This window comes from Prionailurus bengalensis, chromosome C2 (genome assembly GCF_016509475.1).
Source record: "Prionailurus bengalensis isolate Pbe53 chromosome C2, Fcat_Pben_1.1_paternal_pri, whole genome shotgun sequence".
NCBI classification, from domain to species: domain Eukaryota; kingdom Metazoa; phylum Chordata; class Mammalia; order Carnivora; family Felidae; genus Prionailurus; species Prionailurus bengalensis.
The window spans coordinates 115,809,563-115,824,053 of NC_057350.1; the positions used below are offsets into that span (position 1 = coordinate 115,809,563).

Consider the following 14,491-nt stretch of genomic DNA (forward strand, 5'->3'; position numbering starts at 1 on the left):
GAGCTTAGTGTAAAGGCTCTGTACTCCACTAGATGGTGGTGCTTAGCTTACTGGGGTGGATGGTTGTGGGACTTGAATGTGTGTTTGTGCATGCGGGGGAGGGGTGAAAGTGGCGTCACCCAGCTACCCAGTCTCTAGTATGGGAACTGTGTGCTCTCCCAGACCAGCAATCATGCACCTGTCCTTTGTCTCCAGCTTCCATCCACTTCCCACTTTTACACTATCTCTGACCAAGCTGTCAGGTTGCCAGGTGGCACCTCTCTCCTGAGTTTTATCTCAGATGCGGCTGTTTCCCGACCCCTCACTTCTGAGGGACTGTGGCTGTGACCTGCTCAGACCTTCTGGGGGAGGGTCTCACTGAGCAATGCCCGGCTCCATCCAGGAACATTGGTGGGACCATGCTGTTGCCGATGTCCAGAGACTGTGGTTGGGTGCCAGCCCACTAGAGAAAAAATTCACATGATCATGTAGCAGCAGTGTTTCAGAGATTATGAAAATCACAACACACATCTGGTGCCAGGCTTCCCCCTAATGACCTTTTTCCAGCACCAACGAATGTGGTTGTTCTCTGGGGTCTGCTGGGAACAGGTGGCCACACAACCTCTACCAAATGTCCTTCCAGCAGGGGAACCACTTCTCCCCATGTGGCCCAAGAACCTCCTGGACCCACTCTGCTCCTGCGGATTCGCCCTTCCCACCAGAGGACCGCCAGGTATTGAGCTGTAGTTTCAGACTCTGCGCTCCCCCTGTTCATAGAGTCTTAATGGAATTTAAACCCTCTCCTTTCTCCTTTCTCCCTTTTTAGTTCAATCCCTGCAGCTTTTTCCACTTTTCCACTTTCTCTCCAGCTGTTTTTGGTGGTGGGGGAGGGAATCCCGTACTCTCCCCCCACCCCCATCTCCATCCTCTCTCTGCAAGCAAAAACAGCTCCCTGCCCTCTGCAGCTACTCTCTCCCCAAGTTCACCTCTCTGAGCCATGTACCTGTTGAATTCTGTGGTTCAGGTTGTGCAGATTGTTGTGTTAATCCTCAAATCTGTTTTCTAGGTGTACAGGATGGTTTAGTGTTGATCTGGCTGTATTTCATAGATGCAAGATGCAAAAAAACTTCCATGCTGTTCTGCCATCTTGGTTCCACCTGCTTCCTCTTTCTGTAAGCTGTACCACTGGAGTAGAGTCTGTAGTGGTGTAACAAGGCTTTCAACACGTAGAAGTGGGCTTGGTCAAGAGGAACAAAGACAGTGGCTACAAACTGAAGTCTAGCTCAGTAAAAAAAAAAAAAAAAGAATACAGGAATAAACTGCAAACATCAAAAAAATGAAGTTCTCATAGCAGGGGTGAGAATTTGAGTCAGTCTTTAAAATTCAACTCCATATATTATTGGAAGTTGCAGATTACAGAATGTAATTTCCAGAACCAAGAATGAGGAGCCATGCTCTCACCTTGTATCTAGCAATATTAACATTTGAGATGTGTTCTGCTGCAAGTAACAGGAGACCCAGCTAACAGGGGATTATCAGTGGTGTTTCTTTCAAAATTTTAAGAAAGGAGATAGGTGGCTGCTAGGGTTGGTTTAGCAACTTGATGATAAAAAGCCAGTGTCTTTAATGCCCTTGGCCTTTCCCTCATTACTGTTGCCTTGCAGTTGCAAGATGGGTGCTGCAACTCCAAATCTTGCATCCACATTGAAGGCAGAGAAGAAGAAAAAAAGAGTAATAACTGACTGCAGCATCTCCTTTTATCAGGAAAGTAAAGTCTTCTGAAGAGACCCAGCTAACTTCTTCCAATGTGTCATTGGTCAAACCCCTGTTATCTGGCTACTCCTAACTGTGATTAAGGCTGGGAAAGAGCCTTTGTAGCCTTAGAGGGAACAGGAAGTAGGGACTAGACATGTCTTGTGCATTGGCTAACAGCTTAGACAATAAGTAAGAATATTTGAAATCAGGAATTGGTGAAATAAAAGGGTTCAGCATGGGATTTGAAACCAAAGCCAGACTTTTCATTCCTTTTGCTTTTTAACTTCGTAAATTCATAAGTAATATATAAATACCTGGAGTCTTATCAATCATATCATCTTACCCCAAAATACTCCAACTTGTGTCCCCAGAAGTGTACTTTTAAAAATTAATATGCTAATAATGCTATTATAACATTGGATAAAAGTAATAATACTACTTCACTCTCTGTTGTTGAAACCAATGAGAACCTATAAAATATGGATGCAAATAGCCATCCCTCCCTTTCCCACAAGAAACATCCAAGTTTGAAAATTTTAAAAGAATTGCTGACAAAACTACACTACTCTTTAATTTTTGAAGATGTTGCCCAAAATTCACCAAAAACAATGCTTAATTCATCTACTCATTCATTTAAGAGAACAATCAATCCTAGACTTTGAGATTCAGAGATGGACAGGAGTCATAGTCTAGTAAAATAAACTCTATTTTAATGGATACGTGAAGTGTGACTTGGTGAATGGAGTTGAATGGAAAAGTCCTCAACTGCATGCATTCTTAACAGGAAGAGTCAAAGACTAAGAATGCATCAGTGGGATGTGTCTCCAGCACAACTTTCTGCTCTCATTTTAATGATGAGTACTCATTATTTCAACAGAAATATTGTTAGTGCAAAAAAAAAACCAGAAAAAAATAAAGGAATATGCCTTAAGAATATACACTCTTTTGGTCAAATTCTATACTTACCAAGAAGTTTTTTCCCATAGTTTGATTTTTTAAGTAGACTTATAAACGAAAATTTAAAAACCCCAATAATATATGAACCACCTGGCTGGCTCAGTCAGTAAAACATGTGACTCTTGATCTCAGGGTGGTGAGTTCAAGCTCCATGTTGAGTGCAGAGATTACAAAATAATAATAACAATAATATATACGCATCCTCCTTTACTTTTTTTTTAAATTTTTTTTTCAACGTTTATTTATTTTTGGGACAGAGAGAGACAGAGCATGAACGGGGGAGGGGCAGAAAGAGAGGGAGACACAGAATCAGAAACAGGCTCCAGGCTCTGAGCCATCAGCCCAGAGCCTGACGCGGGGCTCAAACTCACGGACCGTGAGATCGTGACCTGGCTGAAGTCGGACGCTTAACCGACTGCGCCACCCGAGGCGCCCCCCTCCTTTACTTTTAAATTAATACATTACCACATTGATTTATTCTCCAAGTTTGTTTGTAATCAGTGAGCCCTCTAAATCTAGTCATCTTTTTGTCAACTGACAAAATGAAGGTTCTAAATTTGCCAACTGCCAACCAAACCCTGGCCAGAATCCTTCCACAACACAGAGAGACTGAGAGGCCCAGCCCAATATAGTCTGGAACCATTCTCTAATGCCCACAGGATCACAGTGCATCTCTGGGTCAGGCAGGCTTATATTTGAATTCCATCTATTCCACTTACTAGATATGGGGTCTGCAACAAGGGATAAAATCTCTCTTCTCTGTAGTTTCCTTGTGTGTAAAATGAAGATAATAATAATAATATCTATTTGTGGTATACTGTAAGCAAAATAATGGCCTCCCAAAGATGTCCTCATCCTAATCCCCGGAACCTATGAGTATGTTATTTTACATGATAAAGGTGAATTTAAGGTTGCTAATCAACTAAACTTAAGATAGAGAAATTATTCAAGGTTATCAGGTGGGTCCTTAATAGTAGAAGAGGGAGACAGAAGAGAAGGTTGGAGTGATGCAATGTAAGGACTCATCCTGCCATTGTTGGCTTTGAAAATGGAAGGGGGCTCTGAGACAAGGAATGTGGGCAACCCCTGAAAACTGGAGCAGGCTAGGAAAAGGTTCTCCCTTAGAGACTCCACAAAGGAATGCAGCCCCGCTGACCCCTTCATTTTAGCCTGACGATACAGACATCTGGTTTCTGACATATAGGCCTGTAAGATATTAAATTTATGTTGTTTTAAGCCATTGAGTTTGTGGTGATTCATTAAAGAAGCAATAAAAAAAACTAATATATCTATCTAATTGGTTGTTTTGAGGATGAAATGAAATAAAATTTATAAAGCACTGTGCTGGCACACAGTCATCATCTAATAAATGTTATTGACTGTTATTATAGTTAACATTTATTCATTCTTTCAATTTTTATTAAGCTGTGTGTCAACCATGATGCTAAATGCCTAGGATTCAACACAAAACAAGGCATAGTCATTGGTCCCCCAAGAAAGCCCAGTCTAATTGAGGAGACAGTCACATAAACAGATAATTCCAATAGGAAATATGCTTTCATCATGTTTTTAATTTTCAATATTTTATGATGCTTTGACATCTTTGGGGGATCATGCTAGTTGGGAAAAGACTGTCCCCCCCACCCCCCACCCCCGCAGAGCTAGGTAATTCATAGAGATAGTGAACAGCTTGCAGATGAGCCAGACTTTCATATGCAAACCAACCAATCCCAGATTCCATACCCCCAACTCCTTTATCTAACTCACACACTAAGCCCATATTTCCTCTGCCCTAAATCAATCTGAGCCGGGGCGCCTGGGTGGCGCAGTCGGTTGGGCGTCCGACTTCAGCCAGGTCGCGATCTCGCGGTCGGCGAGTTCGAGCCCCGCGTCAGGCTCTGGGCTGATGGCTCAGAGCCTGGAGCCTGTTTCCGATTCTGTGTCTCCCTCTCTCTCTGCCCCTCCCCCGTTCATGCTCTGTCTCTCTCTGTCCCAAAAAAATAAATAAACGTTGAAAAAAAAAAAAAATTTAAATCAATCTGAGCCAAGTACCAAACAACTAGAGACAGCTCCTATGCCCCAAAGTCCATTATGATTATTCAGACTAGCCAATCATAAGCTATTTACTCTGCCCTGCCTCGCCTTTCCCACACAAACCCCAATAAAGGCTGTGGCCTATGCTTCCCCAGTCTCTACTTCTGCCTCCTGAACAACTCTGTTGCCTCCCCACGTGACCCTGTGTAATGTTCATGCTTCTTGTTTCTAGGGGAATTGTAACTCTTCTTTCAGTGACATTGGCCTCTTTATGTCATCACCAATGTGTCATTATCTTTTGTAAATTAAGACCCAGGCAGATTTCAAAGTGATAAGAGCTATACAGAATGTATTACCCCCGCATGGAATAGAAGCAAGAGGGAATGGGGTCAACATGGCCAGAGAGGAAGAAAGTCACATATTTGAAGTTGCATGTAATTAAGCCTTGTGAATAAGTTATTCTTTAATCTTTTATAAAAGTAATTCTAGAGGAGCCTGAGTGGCTCAGTCAGTTAAGCCTTGGCTTAACTGAGACTTCGGCTCAGGTCATGATCTTGTGGTATGTGAGTTGGAGCCCACATCAGGCTCTGTGCTGACAGCTCAGAGCTTGGAGCCTGCTTCAGATTCTGTGTCTCCCTGTCTCTCTTTCTGTCCCACTCTCGTGCACTCTCTCTCTCTTGCTCTCGCAGGTAAATAAACATTAAAAAAATAATTACAAAGTGATTCTACTATTTTGGTTCTCTTCCATTGCTAATAAATCATATGCTTTGATTTCTACATTGTTCATGGTAGTAAGAAAACAAGAATGGCCGTTAAAATATAATGCCATTAAAAAGCAAATCTCCTCCATTGTAATGTACACATCGACACCAGCAAGGCTTTGTGGGATTAGAATCTAGGCTTTCTCTTCCCCCGCCTGTGACCCCTCTACCTGCCAGAAGGTGATGAGCCTAACCTTGACCCACTAATGGGCAGCCAAAGGGGATGGAGCAACCAGAGCCCCATCTATGTGACACTCCCTAAATAGTCATGAACTGAGCAGTAGAGGAGAAGATCAGCCAAGCCGGTGCTATGCTAGTTCAAGTCAGGGGGCTGGTTATCAGAGTTCTTCGTGTGACCCCACTCGCCGATAACATTCCAGAGTTGCACAATTTCCTGTAAAAAGATAACATCATGGTGGTCTGACTGGTCATGAACAGACTGCTATTTTATAGTGAGTGTTTCCTGCCATCACAGAGTGAAAGACTGTCCTTGGCAGTTTGTTTCTCAATAATTCTGATTTATCATGTTAAAAGCTTCATGGATCAACCAAAAAGAATCTGGGGGGTATAAACAGGAAATCTTGCCAGAACAGAAATAAAACAAAAGCTTCCTTGATTTTAGCCATTATCAGCCCCAGGACCTTAACTGCTAAATGCACGTAAGACTCACCCAATCCAGAAATCTTTCAGACAACAACAAAGAAAGAAGGAAAGAAGGAAAGAAAGAAAGAAAGAAAGAAGAAAGAAATTGTGGAAAATGATTAAAATTTGTGCGATGTAACTCTAAGTATGCAATGATTATTTATAACAAACTACAAAGATATACCCCAGGGTTCTGAGATAACAGCCTTCTGACAGACACAGCCAAGTGGATAAGCTACTTGGTCCTGTCTAGATTCTTCTCTTCTTTCTTGCAATGCTCCAAGTCAGCTAAGCCTCCCCTGGTGGGCCCTCTGCTCTTCTTGTGTCACCCCAGTTTATGCTGCTGTGACACATTTCTGGAGTGCAGAAATTCTCAATTGCAGCATTATTCAAAGTTTACTTTTGAGTACCAGCTCTGGAATTACTGTAAGATTTGCAGTGTTAAATGACCCTGTCAATGGCTGGTTGCTTATTAGCCCACAGTGCTTATTTAGACAGTCCTGAGGCTCAGCGCATTCTCCCTACTTCCTGCCACTCAGCAGCTTTATGGGAAGGGTAACTGTCACAAAACAGGACAGAAATGTGGACTTCCTGACCTTCTCTGCATTGCAACATAAAATATTTACTCCCACTGGCCAGGAGTATTACTGTTTAACCATTTCATTTCACCACCAATGTAAGTGGTGCTAGAAGTATACATTCTGGAGCCCTCCATAGTACTACCTGAGCTGCGTGTGTGTGTGTGTGTGTGTGTGTGTGTGTGTTAATTAATTAATTAATTAATTTGGTGGGAATGGGGTAGACTTACTGAAAAAAGTGACTTCAGGGATTATTGCTGTGATCTGATCACTGTCCTCCCATCTCTCAGGGCTGAGTTTGAGCATGGAGTAGAGAATGAGAAAGAAGGAAATGCTCGGAAAGCTATTGGCTCATACAGTGGCTTTGTGCCATTCTCCCTTTGGGAGTATGAACTGCTAAATGATGTCCCCTCCAAGTAGAACACTTGGGAATAGGAGCCCCTCTGGACACCAATGTTTAAAAGGAACAGCATCTTGCAAGGCACAGATTTTGGCCAGTGTTCCTCTCAGTGGACATGAGGGCACAATAGTTAAAGGTGGCTCTAGAAGGAGGTCTTGGGACATACCGAGCATTGGAACTCAGTTTTCTGTATCAGGGCAATTACTTAAGATTATTATAAGCTGGTGGGAGAAGTATCTCTATGCCTTAACTTAGTAGATCATTTCAATTACCATTGGGACAATAGTTCTCTCAGACTGAGGTTTTACAGGTGAGGAAACTGAGGTTAAGTTTCTTGCCTGATATGACGTGGTGCCATCAGATTTTGATCTTCATCCTGCTGTCTTCCCTGGTACTTACTATTGTCCTTCTCTGATTTTTTTTTTCCATAGCACTTGTTGCTAATGCTAGCTGTGTTCTCTCTTCATTTGTACATTACCAGTCTCTTGCAAGCAGAACATAAGCTGATGAAGGTAGGGTTTCATGTCTGCTTTATTCACTGCTGTATCTGCAGCACTTGAAACAGGGTCTGGCACACAGTGGGGTCGCTCACTAATACTTATTAAATTAATGAATTATGCAAACATCAGGGTTCTTTCTCCTATGCCAATCTATTTCTATAAATAACTCGGGACAAATACATAAAATGCATTGAAGGATTATATTAACACAAAATGTGCAGTGTTACAACCAGGATTTTCTGTTAATAAACTTGTATTCACTTAGGGTAATAAGCCCCTATTTACTAAGACCAACCTTTGCCTTTGAAAATAGATCTACTTATGTCTGCTTTCTTTAATGATAAAACAGAATTATCACCCCCTGTTATGCTTTGCTAGTTATTTTGCATATAGTAATGCAGAATAATTTGGCAAACTTTCTATGCAGATGTGTTAAGAGCATACAAAATAGATAAATCCTTCACAATAAGATTCTTATTGTGGGATACTTAAATTTGGCATGCTAAATATCACACTTCATATCCTCAAGTTGCAATCAAGTATTGTTAGCCATTTCAAAAGTAAAGAGTGACACATTTTAATCCATTTTGCCTAATTTCCTCATGATTTATTAACAGTTCACTGCGAGCAGAGCGCTGTACTGTGGCATATTGTTCGAGGAACAAAGGGAGCATTTAGAGATGATTTTTGCCCTCCTGGAATTTACACAACAAATGGAGGAAAGCAGAGTTATGCACACTCTAGTGGCTCCAACAATAACTGTTGGCTTTTTTATTTGTAATCAGAGAAGCCTGGCAACAGAAACCTTTTTTTTCCCCCTGGGCTTACGAGAACTGAGCCGAAGTGGGAAACGTTATTTGCTTTTACGAAACAATTTACTTTTGTGCAACCTGAAGATGTGTCAATCAAGCAAATAAAGGAAGAAAGCCTTATTTATAAAATTGCCTGCTTCTGATTTCACTTTGTTGCTTCTCAGGCTGCACGAGGGAAAAAAAAAATGAAGATTTTGCTGCTGGGTCTTTTTCTACTTTTATATAGTAACTCAGCCTGGGCGAAAGAGAAACATTACTACATTGGGATTATCGAAACAACTTGGAACTACGTGCCTGACAATGGGGAAAAGAGACTAATTTCAGTTGACAGGTAAGTCACTATTTTTATTGTGTACAGACCAAATTTATAAGTTATCAATTAAAAAATAAAGGGAAGAAGATAAAATGTTTTATTAATTTCTTGTATATGGAAACTCCAAAATGTGGACTTGAAATCCGGGAAACTAATAAAACTCCTCTAAATTCCTGGGCACGTTTTGGTGGGGGGTGGGGTGGGAAGGCTGCTCGACTGATTTCCCCTTGGTCCTGGGGGATCTGTGTGGGCTTATTACCTCCTCTGGTCGATATTGCATCTTTCATCAGGGTTCAGTCTTCTTGTCTGTTTGTGCAGAAGTACTTTAATTTAAATAACAACAGTACAAAATGTTATGTTGATTATACCACTTATTGATTATTAGCAGGTAAGACTAAAATGATTTTTAATCCTTTAAAACATCATTTATAAAAATCAAATACAATTTTAATAACCATGACTGTGCTTAAGACTTGTTAGTTGACTCGCAGTTAATTAAGTTTCTCTTTCTCAGCGTTAGCATGCTAATCTGGAAAATGGAGATAACAAAACTACCTTATCGGGTTCTTTGAAGAGTGGGTGCATGTAAAGCTCTTAGTACAATGCGAGGTACATCAGACATGCACAAAATATGTGAGATAGCTATTGTGATGCCCCCCCGCCAAAAAAACCTCTGTGTTACTTAAATGTTTTCCTGTTTCAGGTGTAAGCCCTCTTATTTCAAGCAATAGTCACCATACAATATAGAAAAGCACAAGTATAGCTCTTGATGTTTTTATAATGAAGTTTATACTGAGGTCATCAGTCTTAATAATGCCAATTAAACATTTATCACTAAACCCCATGTTTACTACTTTTAAAAATGCATTTTAGGGTTGCCTAGGTGGATCAGTCAGTTGAGCATTCAACTTCAGCCCAGGTCGTGATCTCGCGGTTCACGAGTTCCAGCCTTGCATCGGGCTCTGTACTGACAGCTCAGAGCCTGGAACCTGCTTCAGATTCTGTGTCTCCCTCTCTCTCTGCCCCTCCCCAGCTCATGCTCTGTCTCTCTCTCTCTCTCTCTCTGAAAAATAAATAAAAACATTACAAAATTTTTTAAAATGCATTTTAATGCTGATAAAGCATAAATGAACCCAATGACAATCAGCTGCTAAGATTATATCTTTAAAAATAGCTAAACAAGTATCCCAATCTTCATAATTGTTGGTTCTATTGATGGGTATATGCTATTCTCATTCATTTTATGTATGTTTGACATTTTTCACAGTAAAAAATAAATACATAGCTGCTAATAATATCTGTTAAATTATTAATTTAGTGATATACAGTAAGCAAAGTTTCTGACCTAAAAATAACTGATTGTAAACAAAACTAATACATCCTACAATAATTTTTTTTTAAACCAGGTTTTGAGGTAGTATTCTCTTCTTAGGAATAGGACCTATTTTCATGACTTCACCAAATTATTTTGTATGAATGCAAGATTTTCCCTGATTAAATACATGTAAATTATACATGGTTTCTATAGGGAAACAAGACACATTAAAAAAAAAAAAGTCTGCTTTACTCCAAGCCCCCATCCACCATTCTTCTGCTATTACTCATGATTAAAAATAAAATCAGCTTTACTGAGCATAAGCAAAGTGCAAGACATTGCTCCAAGCATGCTTCAATGAAGAAGTCTGTAATACCAGAAGCTAGAGAAGACAGAAGAGAGAGGGAGTTTATTAAGAACAGGGCCGGGAGGGACGCCTCGGTGGTTCAGTCGGTTAAGCATCCGGCTTCGGCTCGGTCATGATCTCACAGTTTGTGAGTTGGGGTTCTGCGTGAGTTCGAGCCTGGTGACGGGCTCTGTGCTGATAGTACAGAACGTGGAGCCGGCTTCACATTCTGTGTCTCTCTCTCTGCCCCTCCCCTACTTGTTGTGGTCGCTGTCTTTCTCTCTCAAAAATAAATAAATAAACATAAATTTTTTTTTAAAAAAAAAGAATGGGGAGGGGAGGTGGTGGTCAGAGGATTCCTTTGGTTTTAAATATTCTTGTGTCTTGTCTGTGTTTAGGGAGGTTTTGCAACATTGGTTTGATCATCCGTGGCTTCAAGGACAGCCTAGAATCTTTGGACTCTAGATGGCGCTGCTCACTCTGCCTGTGATCTTTTTTTTTTTTTTTTCCAATTACATCTAACTGACTGTTGAACACAGATTCAGCAATTTCGCCAACACTATGCTAAACTTTTTGTATAGATGAGTTTAGGTAGCAACTTGTTTCTCTCTTCTTTGTGTCTGATTACCAGCATGTCCAGCGGTTTTAGTTTCTTCGGGCTGCTATAGCAAAATACCACAGAAGAATACAGAAATGTATTTTGCAGTTTTAGAGGCTGAGAAATTCAAAGTCAAGGTACCAGCATGGCCATGTTCTAGTAAGAGCTCTCTTCCTGGTTAGTCCTGGTTATAGTAGCCTATTCACTGTGTCCTCACATGGTAGAAGAAGCTACAAATCTCTCTGGAGCATGTTTTATAAGGCCCTAATCCCATGTATGAGGGCTCCATGTTTATGACCTAAGTGCATCCCAAAGGCCCCATCTCCTAATCCACCATGTTAGAGGTGGCTCTAGACCTCCAGAACCTGTCTGTATGGTGAGCGAATACTCTGTGATCTGTGTTATATTCAGTGGTGCAGTTGACTTTAAAATAGGGAGATGATCTGGGTGGGCCTAATCTAAACCAAAGAATTCTCTAGAAGAAGGAGAGAAAGAAGAAAAGAGATTTGAGGTGATTCAACAAACTGCTGCTAACTTGAAGATAGAAGATGCCACTTGAGAAGGAATACAGGTGGCCCTGAGGAGGCGGGTGAGGTCCTTGGCTTACAGATGGCCAGGAAGTGGGGATTTCAATCCTATCACAGTGAACTGAATTCTGCCAATAATCTGAATGAGCTTGGAAGCAGATTTCTCCAGCTCCTCCAGATGAGTGCTCAGACCAGCCAACACCTTGATGTCAGCCTTATGATAACCTGAGCGGAGAAGATAGTCATGCCATGCCAGACTTCTGACCCACTGAGCTGTGAAACAATCAGTGGGTGTTCTTTTAAGCTACTATGTGACAATTTGTTATTTGGCAATGGAAAACTAATGTCCTGTGTCTCAACCGATGAAGACAAGAATCCAGAAACTTTTCCCATTACCGACATTTCAGTAATCAAGTCTAAACATAAGCCAAGACCATTCAAGTACATTCTGAATTTATGGAAAGATGTAACTTTATTATCATCTTACTGAGTCAGTATAAAATTTTTAATTCCACTACCATTAAAAACTCACTTCTGAGTCTGAATCTGCCAGAAATTATAAGAGTTGGCTATAGGATTCTAGAAGATGGGGGGATAAAAAGGTGGGATATGATTACTGAGAGGGAGACAATATCTTTGTAATGAATAGAAAAGAGCATGTTACAACTGTCAACAGAAAGATCTACAATTAACATGAATTATTTGCTTGATTCAAAGAACAACTATAATAGATTCTTTTGACTGAATAACTGGCAAACTTACTGCAAACTTCCAGTAACTGACCCTAGTCCCCACACTATGTTCTTGAAATTAATGTTTATTTTGAGAGACGGAAAGCGCAAGTGGGGGAGGGGCAGAGAGCAAGGAGGACAGAGGGGTTTTGTGCTGAGAGCAGTGAGCCTGATGTGGGGCTTGAACTCACAAACTGTGAGCTAATGACCTGAGTTGAAGTCTGACACTCAACTGAGTCACCCAGGTGCCCCTGTGCCCTTGAAATTAAATAGATACCTCCTAATGACCCTTTGATGTTCCTTTGTAGACAGCACATAATCAAATAGACGTACCCCAAAGTATCACATGATGTGAAATATTTCCCAATTTGGTCAAGAGTTCATTTTGTTTAAAAAAAAAAAAACAAAACAAGATGGGAAACATATTTTGCATACTGCCATGTGTACAAAAGCAATTCCAAATGTTACAAACTCTGAATATAACTTCAGATCAACTACTTTAAAAGCAATTCTTGCCTCCCCCAAATCTCTGTGTACAAAGAGTGAACCCTGAAGATTGGGCAATGCTTGTCCTGTTTCAGGAGGTGATTAGTATGGGAGAAATGTGCAGTGAAGGCATTCTGGCAAAGCCCACTGAATTTTATTGGAACAGGACGTGACATACTCCCAAGTGTTTCAGAGTCATGTTCAGAAAGTATCAATACACACTGTATTGAATGAAGCCTTAAGAATTTGAGGGCTGGGCGCCTGGGAGGCTTATTCCGTTGAACCTCTGACTTCGGCTCAGGTCATGATCTCACGGTTCATGAGTTCAAGCCCCACCTTAGGCTCTGCACTTACAGTGCAGTGTCTGCTTGGAATTCTCTCTCTCTCCCTCTCTCTGTCCCTCCCCCGCTTGTACTCTCTCTCTCTCTCTCTCTCTCTCTCAAAAATAAATAAATACACTTTTAAAAATTCAATAAAAAGGAATTTGAGGGCTATTTTAAAACTTTGACCTATGTAAAATGTGTATCAACAGGGCATTTTATTTTTTTTTAACGTTTATTTATTTAAAAAAAAATTTTTAACGTTTTATTTATTTTTGAGACAGGGAGAGACAGAGCATGAACAGGGGAGGGAGACACAGAATCTGAAACAGGCTCCAGGCTCTGAGCTGTCAGCACAGAGCCCGACGCGGGGCTCGGGCTCGCGGACTGCGAGATCATGACCTGAAGTCGGACACTTAACCGACTGAGCCACCCAGGCGCCCCCTCAACAGGGCATTTTAGAACAAAGATTAGAATCTCTATTTAAGTATCACCAGGAGGGGCACCTGGGTGGCTCAGTCAGTTAAGCATCTAACTTTGGCTCAGGTCATGATCTCACGGTTTGTGGCCTCTCACCCTGCGTCAGACTCTGTGCTCGCAGCTCAGAGCCTGGAGCCTGCTTCAGGGTCTGTGTCTCGCTCTCTCTCTCTCTGCCCCTGCCCCACTCACATTCTGTCTCTCTCCCTTTCTCTCAAAAATAAACATTAAAACAAATTTAAATAAAAAAAATATCACCAGGACTCATCTCCTAGCAATAAGAGATGCTGGAGAAAAGTTACCCTCAGATGTGAATGGGCCTAAGACTGAGCGGGCCAGGGTCGTCTGGTGACTAGAGAGGAATTCTGCCTTTGCGCTGTGAGCTTTGCTACAGCCGTATGCCAGACTAACACTGTACTCTTGCTAACCTCCTTGCAGCACTGAGTACTGCAGGAATCTGCTTTCAATCTCAATGGTCTTCAGTGCCTCAGAATTTTGCTGTTGTTAAAACATCCACTTGTTAAGACCATTTCTGTTAATACAAATGCTGCAGTTTTAGAGGAAGAATTCACACCCCTGTCCTGTTTTCCCGTGCATTTGGATGCCCTTGAAGTCTCTCTGAGCCTTCCTGAATCCATTTTTCTATTTCATTCTAACAAAATGGAAACCACAACAATTAGAAAATGGAACCAACTGAGAGAAATAAAACAAAGGATGCCTCTTCTTTGTTTTTCTAACTTCCAGCTTGGCCCCCTTCCCATCAAAAGGGTTCATTTTTCAGTGAACAATCTGGAATCCTGGAGTTCACACAATCCAGGAAAAATGGGGTCCTTGGTATGTGGTGCCAACGATGGGATCCTCATGGTCGATGTCCTCTGGTCAGTCCAGTGCGTGGTGCTCTGCTGTTTCCAACACCTGCTGCCACTCAAACTCAGCCTCCAGGACCACCACTGCCTCCGG

General features: G+C 41.3%; 1 protein-coding gene across 3 annotated transcripts in view; it reads left to right on the forward strand.

Moving 5' to 3' along the window:
- Positions 1 to 8,288: 8,288 nt before the first annotated feature.
- LOC122491871 (ceruloplasmin) overlaps positions 8,289 to 14,491 on the forward strand; it is a 72,834-nt gene continuing 66,631 nt past the window's right edge. Inside the window, exon 1 of one of the 3 annotated variants that reach the window (XM_043595162.1) lies at positions 8,289 to 8,749. In XM_043595162.1, the coding sequence (XP_043451097.1) occupies positions 8,604 to 8,749 (146 nt within the window). In that variant the 5' untranslated portion in view covers positions 8,289 to 8,603. The remainder of the gene's footprint in view (positions 8,750 to 14,491) is intronic. The other 2 variants (XM_043595164.1, XM_043595163.1) reach the window with 2 other exon arrangements.